At 47.2% G+C, this 12265-nt stretch overlaps 1 protein-coding gene across 1 annotated transcript in view; it reads left to right on the top strand.

Annotated features, from left to right (window-relative positions):
- The window catches only part of CNTNAP5 (contactin associated protein family member 5), a 777625-nt gene that overhangs the window by 529188 nt on the left and 236172 nt on the right, over window positions 1–12265 (top strand). Inside the window, exon 13 of the mRNA XM_036421736.2 lies at window positions 1515–1715. Within this exon, the coding sequence (XP_036277629.1) occupies window positions 1515–1715 (201 nt within the window). The remainder of the gene's footprint in view (window positions 1–1514; window positions 1716–12265) is intronic.

Genomic DNA, 12265 nt, shown 5'->3' with positions numbered 1-12265 from the left:
TGGGTTATAGTGGGCTGGCTTTAGGAAACAGTCTTAAGATGAATTGGAGTGTTTGAGCACAGTTTAATTTTGTGCTGAAAGAAACATGTCCTTTTTGAGAGTTGGAAAATACTTTAGAGATCATTAAAACCAAACTCAAACTCTCCTTTTCTCTTTTCTCCCCCTACTTTGCTGGCACTGCAGTGCAAGGCAGTGAAGTTTCTTACCCCAGATCACAACCTTGCCTCTTAGTGGTGGTGATCAACTGCGCTGCATGCAGTATATGTGCTCATCTTTCTTGTCCGATAGGCCTCCGCCGTTTTATTTACTTCTTAGACCTGGGTGTGTGCATTTGTAAGATTGAGGAGGTGAGGGTGACAGAGCCATGTGAACTCCAGGTGGGGTTCCTCTTCAGCCCTGAGAACCGAGGAGAAGGAGTGATGTCATTGGGGTAAAGATGCTCAGATGACAAAAGCTTTCCAAGATGCCCCTGTCCTCCTTGGCTTCATTCCTAAGCATGCTCAGAATTCAATTCCACACCCAGTAAATGTTTGCCCCGAGTTATTATTACAGAATGTCTGATGCCTCCCATATAGTGTTGAAACTTTATATTTTTGGTTGTTATTCCATAGTAATAGCCCTGCCACAAGATAGGTGGTTTTGCTGTTCTTGAATTTATTTATTTATTTATTTATTTATTTATTTATTTATTTATTTATTTTACTGATGATAACACTGAGCCCCCAGATAGCGAGGTGACTTGTCTAAGCTTGTTCTCAGCAGAAAGAGGTTCCATAACAGATCTCCCAGTTTCTAGAACTCACATTCCTCTCCTCTCTCCTGGCCTTCCCTTTTCCCTGTTCTGTGCAAAGCATGTTTAAAGGTCCCTGATTTAAAGGTCTTCGCCTCTGCATGTTCTTTTCTTATAAGCCTCCACAAATACTTTTGGCAAACAGAGGATGCATAATAAACTGCAGCTAAGTGCCTCGGAGTTCAGTGGGGATGGCCAAAGTCTACCCTTGTTACCTGTGTGTTTTACAGAAACTCTGTGTATGGGTCTTATTTTCACCCTGGAAGGTGTGGCTTTCTGTGATACCCATGGCTGCTGGTGTTCCTCTTGTGGGGAACGAGGGGTGGTCAGTAGATGGAGGGCTGATACCTGGGGTTCCATTCCTGCTGAGTCACTAACTGCAATCCTGAGCAAGCCGCCTGAGTCTTGCATTCCCCCACCTCTGACCTGGGCGCGTGGGCTTCTTTGTAACATGGGTTTTAAATGAGATAATGGGATTAGATGCTGAGCTTGCAGCCTGTGGAATCAGGGCTCCAAAGCATCAGCTCCTAAGATTACTGATTTCCTTTCTCCCCGGTGGAGCTCTGTGAGGAGCAAAAACTCTCTGGTCAAATCCTGGGCATGCGCAGAGCAGCGGCTCCCCTGGGAACCACCACCACATTGTCCACAAGAGCCTGTTTGCCAGCGCAATCCTTTTCTGAACTTTCTTCTAACCCCCCATCCTCTGGCTGTGTTTTCTGGGCAGAGGACAAGATTTGGACCTCGGTGCAACACAACAACACAGAGCTGACCCGTGTGCAGGGCGCCAGCCCAGAGAAGCCCTACTCCATGGCCTTGGACTACGGGAGCAGCCTGGGGCAGCTGGAGGCCGTGATTGACAGCGCGGAGCACTGTGAGCAGGAGGTGGCCTACTACTGCAGGAGGTCCCGCCTGCTCAACACACCAGGTAGGCTCATGGGCCCTGCTGTTCTGATTGATCACGCCGTGTGGCCACAGCGGGCAGAAGGGCTCCATAACCCTGACTGTCACAGAAATGGGTGTTTGCCCACAGGGGGCTGCACTGAGCCGGGAGGGAAAGGCTGCCAGGAGAGCACGGTGATGGACCAGTCCTACTGATGCCCAGGGTGGGCCGAGAGGAAGTTCCATTGCCTCTTGAGGTCCCTCCTCATCTTCCAAAGGGAGAGATGGCCTCACCCACCCTGCCTGGCAGTGACCATGAAAAGTGCTTTGAGAGCAGTGGCACTTTAAAGCAAGCCCTGGAACTGGACATAAAGACGTGCAGGTGATAGCATAGGGGAAGGCCACAGGCTCTCTGCACATTCACCCAAAGCCAGGCTTTCTGTCTGGGGGAAACTGGGGGCGCAGTGCGAGGCAATGAGGCTGCTGGTAGCAGGTCCTGTGTGCTCCCCAAAACGCGGAGGCCTCCATGCAGATGCATTTTATGAAACTAGAACTTGCTTTTAGAAAATTAGATAGACCTATTTTTTAACATTTTCTGATGATTATTTTTACAGTGAATAGTTTATTTCATATTAACATGCTTGCAAGAACTACAACAAAAACAAACAGAAATTTCCTAGAACTGCTTACTAAAACACCCAGGGATTCCGCACGATGTCAGGTGGCCTTGGCAATAATTGTGCCCACCATGGGCATCAGTGGGCATTGTAAACATAACTCACCATCTGTTTCCTGGCAGGGGTGTGGGTGGGGATGGGAAGCTGCCGGCCATGGGGTGTGGGCTGGCCAAAAAGTGTTTAGGAATCTTTAGGGTCATGTGATTTAGAGCCCAGCACTGGAGTGAGGGGTTGTGAAAGGCCTGGAAAACCAGACCATGAGCTGTCCAGAAGGAGCAGGCCTGTGTGCCTCCCTAATGTAACCCACAGCGGCCTAGTCTAGGATCCTTAGGGAAGACCTTGTGCCACGCGAGTGAATTTTCCAGATAACTGCCACTTATTCCGTTAAGCACCAGAAATCTTTTAAGAGTTTCTACTATTTGAAATGAAAATCTTTCTCAAATAGATTACACGCTTCCTTGCCTTCTTAAGCAGATAATTCCGAATATAAAATGTAACCTTTTCTTGATGACTCAGTATTATCACTGGGAGAATCCGTTACTGCGCGGGCCGGGTGCACCGAGCACGCAGGCTGAGACCCCAGCGCGGGGACAGGCCTCCCCAGCCTCAGGGCTGCCTGGAGAGTCAGTGTGTCTTGTCCCTGTTTCTCTCCTTCCGTCCCTCACATCAGCACAGGTCAGGCTCAACACTAGATGCGAAAGCCCGTGTTTCAAACCCAGTGCACCCTCTCTTTAGGGTGCAGCTTCCTTGTCTCTCAGGTTGGGTTTGGGGGTATAGGGAGGAGGTGAGCACGTTGCTGTGACTCTGGGACCCCCTGCAACATCTGCGTTCTGTGCAGTCTGCATGGCCACCCCATGGACGTCGCACATGTTTTATTTTTCTGCCGTCACTGCCTTACTTTATGTGGATGTTTGAGCAGGAGGCATGGATTTGAGAGCAGGCCGTGGTGGAAGTGAGGGCTTGGCTCCTCTCTCTGGTTATGTGACTTTGTGCAAATCACTGCATTTCCTTTTCACTGCCTCACCATTTGCTCAGAACCCTGAGCAGCAGAGGCCATGGGAAGAGGGCTGAAGTGGAGCCTGTGCTCTCACCGCGGTGCATGACCAGCATATTCAGCAACCCTATTGTTGTCCTCGTGCGCAGCCTTCAGCCTAGAAGGAAGGCCCCAAACTTGTGCTGGGGTGGGGAACAAGCTCAGGGGAACATCCTCCTTGTTTTAAATGTGAAAATAGGATGATTATAATGATCACAACTCAGGCAAGAAAATACTCTCACCCCCCAGCGCAGATGGGCGTTGTATCATCCTTCGGGATGCTTGGCCACATGGAGATGCACCAAGCACAGCTGGAACGCACTGTGTGTGTGTTGAGGTTTGAAGTGTTCATTCACCCTCGCTTCTCTCATGGGTCTGAGACAAAGGAGGGAGAGGAAGGAGGACAGTGGGCATGCTCAAACAGTGTCTCTTTCTCCTGGAGAGCTGGCTTGAAAAGCTTAGGATGGGCCACAGCCTAAGGGGCCCTAGGCCTCCAGCTGCAGTGCTTGTGGCACTGGGGGAGGGGGAGCTGCAGATAGAGTGCCTCCTGGAGATGTGGTCCCACCCCTCACCCCTCACTCCTCACCCTGCTGGCCGGGGTGTGCTCTCCTCATGGGCAGGAGGCAGCCAGTAATGTGCACAGGAATCCCGGAGCCAGGGCCCAGGGCACTGACCACAGGGCTCCTATCACCAATCCACAGACTGGCTACCCCAAAGGCAGGGCTCTGGTCAGGCGTCTCTCCTGGTCACACAGCTACTTCTCTTCATATACTCTCATGGCAGGGCGAAGGGGAGAGAGCTGCACCAGTCCCATTCCTGAGGACTCTCCCACTCCCCAGCACCCCCTCCTAAGACCCTCACACTGAGGGGTAGGGTTTCCACCCTGTGAATGGATTTGGGAGGGACACAAACAATCAGTTCATAACAGGCACATACATGCAGTTAGTGTACTAATCCCCTAATTTCAGCCAAATGCTTACCCCTGGAAGGCCAGGGAGCAGAGGGGAGATGGTGGAGACCCACTTCACTTTACCTGGCCCTCAGTCTGGAAGAGCTGAGCAAGCATTTCCTTATCTGCCCAAGCGGGGCCTCTGTTATGTTGTTTTACCCTCTGAATTTCACACTCACACACACACACACACACACACACACACACACACACACACTGTACAAACATCATTCCATATCAATAAGTATGACTTTATGCCAGATGTTCGTTAACAACTGTCTTCCATTATGTGGATGTAGCACAATGGAGCATCTCCTTGGCTCTGGGCATCCCCTGGTGAGTTACTTTCTGGTGTGAGTGTTGGGTGGATGCATCTTTTACACTCACTGTACTAGGCACCAAGAGGCGGTTTGAGATCCCTTTCCCCATCCAGCTCTGAGCCCAGATCAGAGGTTAAGAGGTCAATGCTGATGCAAGTAGACACCCTAGTCTTGAAACCCATAGCTGCTAGACAGGCTTGCCAGAGTTTATTTCTGGTCAGTCTTTCAAAGGAGTTTCTGTTCAAGTTTATCGGTAGGACTAAGTATCAGTGCCCTTCTAGCCTGTTTCCCTGCCTCTTGGCCACTCAGTCACCCTACTCATGTCCCCAGGCAGCACGTGAGTGGTTCCACCTGGGGGCAACTGCTTCCTTTTTTTATGCTGAAGAAGGAAAATCCTGTTTCTTTTAAAGTACTCCACAGTTATCAACTTCCTCTTTAACCTTAACTGATGATAGTTTAGTGAGCATATAGCTAATTGGCTAGTGGCTACATATGTTAATTTGTGAAGTATAACTTAGACTCTAAAACAGTCTAAAACAGCCCATTGTGGGGCCCATACACTATAGGGGGGAAATTTGACTTTTAAAGGGGGGCAAAGGGGGGCAATTAAGAATGAGTTAATTTTTTGCATTTCTTATGGTTCTAGGGATCTCATATACATATACATATACATATACATATACATATACATACATACATACACACACACACATATATATATAGTTATGCATTTCAGTTCTCTATTATGTTTTGAAACTTTATTTGCTATTTTTTATATCACTTCATATTATTATTATTTTCAACAATTTCTTAGTAATTTCTTCCTTGGTACTTAACTGTCCTTGCATTCTTTTACTTTTCCCTTTTTTGGATGCCATGTTCCTTCAAAGTTTGTTTAGACCAAATTAATAGCCTTTTAGGCTGGTAGGAGTTCACTTTTTGAATAAGAATTATGTTATAGGGGGGTGGGCTTCAGGATTTTGAGATGCTTAGGTGGGGCATGGCCAAAAATTGGTTGGAAACCACTGCTCTAAATGAATATATGCTATAGTATGTCTGACTATACAAACACCATGTTATAATACTATACATTGTGTATCAGCACACATACTCATCACATACTCTTCGTGTTCCCAAATAGATATATGAATGCACTCATGTGAATAGATCCTCAGGTTCCATGTGCACATAGCTAATCATTACATTGAGAAATCTCAGTGAGAAATTGTGATGCAGCACAGTCACATCGCTGATAAAGAAGGAGCGCTTCAAGGTTCTCTGGGGATCACTAAAAGTAAAACACTTTGTCCCCAATACTTGGTCCATTAACAGATGATTATATTTCCTTTTATACAACAAGTATTTATTGATTCTTTATTCTGTGCCACACACTTTCCTGGTGAGGTGAAATGAGACACTGAAAAATAAAAGCAATTCCTGTCCACATGCTTGTAGCAGGGATGATAGAAACAAACCAAACACACAGAAGCATGCACATATAGCTATTCTCACACACGAGTATACACACATGCACATAAACATGCACACATGAACACACATGCATATTCATATACATGTAATACTGTACATGCATGTGCCCATACACACATCATCAGTTCATGGACAATGTGAGACAAAATGAAGACGCATCAGGGGCCTGAGAGTGGCCATGCTGGGAGCTCTCCTGCAGACAGGCAGTTGGGAAAGGCTCTCTTGGCCTTGAGGGATCCTGCCACTGCTGCCAGTGTCCTGATTCAGGGAGAGTGGGGCCTGTGGGATCCTGGAGGGAGGTCTGCACTGCAGGCTGAGCATCATTGGCACCAGACCAGGGCAGCTCGGGAGAGGGAACATGGAACAAGGGTGACAGGAAAAGGAGGTGGGTGCCCAGAGACCAGGCCATGTGAGGCTAAAGATTGGATTTTACTGTAAGTGTGCAAGGAAGTCACTGGGACAGGATTTCTCTTTATCTTCTGTTTCAAAGCCCAGAGCTAATGTCTGTTTATGTCAGGCTAAACCAGGTACTGACACTGTGTTAAGCCCTGAGGTATGTCTGGTTACTGCCTGTCCCTGGTGAACTGGGAGCAGCTGAGAGCCCCTAAGAGTAGAAATCACATCTGGTCCCCACAGTGCAGCTCAGCCACCGATCCTGAGAGCCCGCCTGGCATTGCTTCTGATGCATGGCTTTGTTTCTCTGCTCGCTGCCCGGCTGGAACCAATTGAGGCCCTTTGACAATGCCACCCCCCATGTTGCTATTGCAGCCCCCTCTTCCGCCCCCACCCACACTTTGAGAGGTTCGCAGAGACCTGGACACCTTCTCCCTTACTCTCCTCTCAAACATCTATAAGTATTCTCCCCCCACTGTCCCATCCATCCTGTCTTCCCCCACCCTCTTTCCTCCTCCATCCCTCTCCTCTTCTTCCCCACCCCCTCTCCTTCCTCCCTCCCTCCCTCATTGCTTTCTAACTGCTCTCTTTCCATCCTTCCACATACACACACACACAGAGCATGAGGGTGGAACTGACCCAAAGCCCATGCTTCGTTCAGCACACAGCCTGCCACCATGCTACTTACTGAAAGCCATTTGGTCATGGCAGCAGCATAATCAGAAGCTCAAACGTATGCCATGGCATCTGCACAACGAATGCGGGGCCGTACATGACAAACGTTTATTATCTAAAGGCTTTTCCATTCTATGCACTTTAAACTCTATCAAGACACTCATGGGTCCTACGATGTGCCTTTTTTATTACAATGCTACCAATGCCATTGGCTCTCAGCTTCTGAGCACTTTTTCTCTGCAGGTGATTCAAATGGTATTTTATGCAATCTTCTCAGTGATCTTAAGGCATTTGTATTATCACTCTCTGCTTATTGATGGGAGGGGCGGTGCTAAGAAATTAGGTGTTTCCCCAAGGTCTTAGTTGCTAAGTGCCAGAGACCAGTTTCAAAGGAATGTCTCTGGCTTTAACCTTCATCTCATTCCTATATAACATGCAGAGAAAGAAGGAAGGTCTCCCAGAGGGAGAGAAGGGAACAATGCAAGAAGGATGTAGGTATCCAAGAAAAAGTGCACCTTTGTCTGTCCATCAGCTCCCATGCGCCAAACCCTGGAAACTCCCTGGCTTAGAACAGGCAGCACAGGACAGGCTAAGCCCAGCTGTCACATCCAAAGTGAGGAGGACAGAAGTCCATGTTGCAGTGACATGTGCAGACATGTTTTAAAACTACCTTGTTTTCAAAACCGTTCAGAAATAACCAACCAGGCAAAGAAAATACAACAGAAGAGGGCAGTGTTGGGAGTCAAACCAAAGTCAAAGCTAATTCATGTCTGACTCTCCATTTCACCCTCCAGAGACTTCTGTTGTCGCCCTCAAAGTAACCTGCTAAAATGTGGTTATAGGAGCTTACCGAAGGACTTAAACCAGAGACCATCACGTGACATCACTGCACATGAGAGCCACCTTCCCTACTAGTGTCCCCACAGCTCCCTGAGTCAGAACCAGAGGCGGGCTTTATAGAGAAGACTTGTGCCTCCCCGGAGCTGAGGAACTGGGTGTGGATTGAGGAAAATAAAACTGTCCACAAAGTGTGTGACAGAGTAGGTGTCTGGCTGCAAACCAATGGCTGCTCAGACCATTAGATATTTAAATAACCCCTGTGGATTGCCCCAGGTCCCCATTCAGATCCTGGGTAAGATGTTTTAAGTTTTCTCACCCTTCATGAACCATGCTCACTTATTTATCTCAAGGTGCCTGTGGGGAGGAGAGGCCTGTTTCCCAGTTCTAGCCTGTAGTGCAGTGGAAACAACATGGAAAACACAGATTGTGGAATCACCAGCCTGATGTGAAACTGTACTGATTAGCTGTGAAATACAGAATAGGTGACATAGCCTTTCTGAGCCTTAGTTTCCTGATGTGAAGCATCTATGACAGATGCCTGCCAGGTGCTGCATGCAGTAGACATTCAGGGTGCACCTGCTATTTTACCGGTCATGTGAGGGGGTGAAAGAGTTCATCTGGGGACTTGCCTCTTGTTGGTCTGTTGGCTTACTTACCTTCCACACGGTGGTCCTTTCCCTCAGAGTCTGTGAAGAGCTAGCCCAGGTCTCCACCCAGCCTCATCCACTCACCGGTGTTCCATCGCAATGGTTGGCGTCATATCTACCTGGTTTTTGAGGGTGAAAGCACAGGACTTATTTCCTCTTCCCATCTCAGTCCCAGGCAGCACACAATCAAATGCCAAACCTGTACCCGGAGGGACTGTGGCTCCAGGCTCTTCTGCCCCATTTCACTGCTTCCACATCACGTCACAGCTCCTGGCCTCTGCATTAGAGGAAGCATCTGGTCCTGCTCCCTCTCCCTTCAGCCCTGACCCACCCCCACAGTGTGCATCTCACTCAGCCAGAGTGACCGTCTTTCTAAATGAGATGCTAGGCCCAGCTTCAAGGCGTCCCCTCCCTGTGAAGTGGAACTCAGAGCCCCTCCTGTGCTGCAAGGAGCTCTGAGGGCTCTGAGCTCCCGCTCCAGCCAAAGGGCCTCCCCGGATCCTGCTCCTCACCACGGTCCTCCCGCCTGGTGTGCACCCGCGATCTCTCTGCTCAGAGGCTGCATTCCTCTGCTCATGCTTATCTCTCAACTTTCATTTACTACAACTGAAGCTACCAGTCCAGCCTGCTTGGCCACCTCATCCCATTTTAATATTCTGCATAGAGGTTGTTACTATCTGTTGTTTTCTTCTAATTTCCTTTCTTTGTGTGTTTTATTTTATTTATTTATTTATTTATTTATTTATTTATTTATTTATTTTTATTTATTTTTTTTTACTGTCTACCTCCATCAGAAAGTGAGCTCTTTGAAAAGGGAACTTTCTTTGTCTTGCTCAACATTTTATCCCATAACTAGAGGCCCAGTACATGAGATTCGTGCACTTGTGGGAGCAGGGTCCCTCAGCCTGGCCTATGCCCTCTCACCGTCCAGGAACTCTCAGAGAATGTCCAACTGATGGCTTAGGTCCACTCCCCATGGGGAGCCTAAGCAGGAAGTCAGACATCCTTAGTGCTGCAGCAGAGGCAGAAGAGGCTACTGCCACCACCTCTGTGCTTGCCAGCTGTGATCTCTGCTTCTGGGCTTCTTTGCTGAACAGAGCTCTTTCTGTGGGAATGCACTGACCATAGGGGGCTGCTCCTGCATTGAATGTCTGTCCCCTGGTGGTTAGTGCTTGTCATAGCAACTGGTTCTGCCATTCAGTCGATTTGCATATTAGCCTTTTATTATATAGGATAACTAGAGTAGCACCTGGCACCTCGAAAACATTTAGCAATTGGTTATTGAATGCATGGGAGATCCCTCATCAATTAAAAGGAGCTCACTTTCTGATGGAGGTAGACAGTAAAAAATAAATAAATAAAAATAAATAAATAAATAAATAAATAAATAAAACAAAACACACAAAGAAAGGAAATTAGAAGAAAACAACAGGTAGTAACAACCTCTATGCAGAATATTAAAATGGGATGAGGTGGCCAAGCAGGCTGGACTGGTAGCTTCAGTTGAGAGATAAGCATGAGCATAGGAATGCAGCCTCTGAGCAGAGAGATAAGCCATTCCTAAGCCAGAGGACCCTGATCCAACAGCTTCTGGGCTAGGCCTGCTGCACAGCCTCCTGCTGGGAGAAAGCTTCTCCACAGAGTGGGGAGCAGGGTGGGGAGGGAGGGATGTGGGGAGGGAAGCGGGAGGGGAGGAGGAGACTGCCCACTGCTCTTGTATCAGCTATCATCGGCTCCTGTGACCCTGAGAAAGGTACATTTTATGGCCTCCCATTTCTCAGCTTGCAGCTTTAATCTTAGTAGGTTGAATACAGTTGCTGATCTCCAATGTTCTTTGTTCCCAGACATTCCGAGCCTCTGTACTAATGCGCGCAGAGTGAGGTAAAATGTGTGCACAGGTTTTACTGTCCTGTCACAGGAAAGAACTAGAGGTCTTGGTTTGAAAAGAGACTTTTTGAGACTTGTAAGGCTGTGAAATATAATAATTTATTTATATAATAGGTGATGGTTTTTGACACCTTCATGTACCTGGACGTCTCAGAATATACTTTCTTATGGAAACCTGATTGTGCAGAGAAGGTATGAAGCTTTCCCAAGGCCATAACAAGCCAAGAATCATGAGAATAAAATATTCTTACCTGACAGCAATTATTACGTTGTTACAGTATTTGCTTTACAAATGCGTTCAGTCAGACATGGAATGCAGCTACAGGTGAGCCCAGCAGTCTGCAAAGGCTGCAGGCTGAGCCAGCACCCCAGCCGGACTTCCTTCTGCCTGAGCCCTCAGGCACCCAGGCTGAAGGGAGAGCAGCCAGGCCTGCGGAGCCATGGTCTAGGAGCCAGTGATGTGATTTTAGATAAGGCACACAGAATCTCTAGGCCTCAGTTTCCCCATCTCTAAGAATGAACATGACAAAAATAACATAATGATATCCATAAGAACAAAAATGCTTGGAAACTTTCACACTTTAAAATTTAACTTCTCAGTTTAGCTATGTTTTTTGAAATGACAGAGGTAATTTTGTAAACAATGTTCACCATCCTCTCCTTTTTGCCAAAAGGCAGAATGGATGAATTATAGTGTTTTTATTCCTGTGTGCCTTTCTCCACACATGTGTAAGTGCATGTATGTGTTTGTGTGTGTGTGTGTGTGTGCATTCATGTGTGTACTCGGGTTTTTGTCTGTGTAGAGATTGTTAAACTATAACCTTAGTGTGACTCAGTAGAAATGTTTTCAGGTCTGAAGACAAAATTACCTGAATTCACTGCTCTGCCATTTACTTGCAGAGTAGCCATTGTTAGGTCAAAACTTGAATCTGTGAGTCATGTTTTCTCATCTGCAAAATTTTCACCAACCTTGCAGGCTTTTCCAGGGAGTAAGATGCATGAGCAAATGGAGCTGACCACAGTGGCTACTGTATTGAAGGAGCCTGTGTCACTGTGGGCAGAATTAGAGATGGTGCCTACATGTCAGTGAGGTGCACAATGCTTGGAAAAGGAGGTACCTTTTCTTGGGTAAATCCCATGATATGTTAGAAAAGGTATCACTTCCTTAAGGCACTGGTGGAGAAAGAAGAGCCATTGTGATGGGAAAAGCATGGAGCAGACCAGTGTGATTCACCTTCGGAGGGTGGGGAGAAGATGGATTTGGGAACTGAACAGCTTAAGTTGTTGCTGCTTCTTGCAGAGGAGGAAGCTGAGAAAGAAAGGAGGGCAGGACAGTGGTGGGGAGGGCCACTCTGACTCAGGTGCTGGGCAGCAGGCTTCTGTGGATGAACTCACCCACAGGGACTGAGTAAAGGGTGGCATAATAGGAAGCTTGACCAAGTGGCTGTAGAGAGAGAACTGACTGGGTCCAGAAGAGATAGCAGAAAAGAAGTTAGTTAGGTTTCTTTGTCAGTGGCAGAGGAAGGAGATAAGAAGCATGGAGTCATAGAACTAGAAAAAAAATAACAGTGATTGGATATGATAAACAAAGTAGCCTATAAAACAATATTATTCAATAGAAATATAATATGATCTACATGGGAACATTAAAATTTTTTGATAGCTACATCCTATATAATAAAAG

This window comes from Pipistrellus kuhlii, unplaced genomic scaffold, assembly GCF_014108245.1.
Source record: "Pipistrellus kuhlii isolate mPipKuh1 unplaced genomic scaffold, mPipKuh1.p scaffold_m20_p_7, whole genome shotgun sequence".
Lineage (NCBI taxonomy): Eukaryota > Metazoa > Chordata > Mammalia > Chiroptera > Vespertilionidae > Pipistrellus > Pipistrellus kuhlii.
The sequence above is the reverse complement of the archived record's forward strand: the minus strand, read 5'-3'. Positions and strand labels throughout refer to the sequence as shown.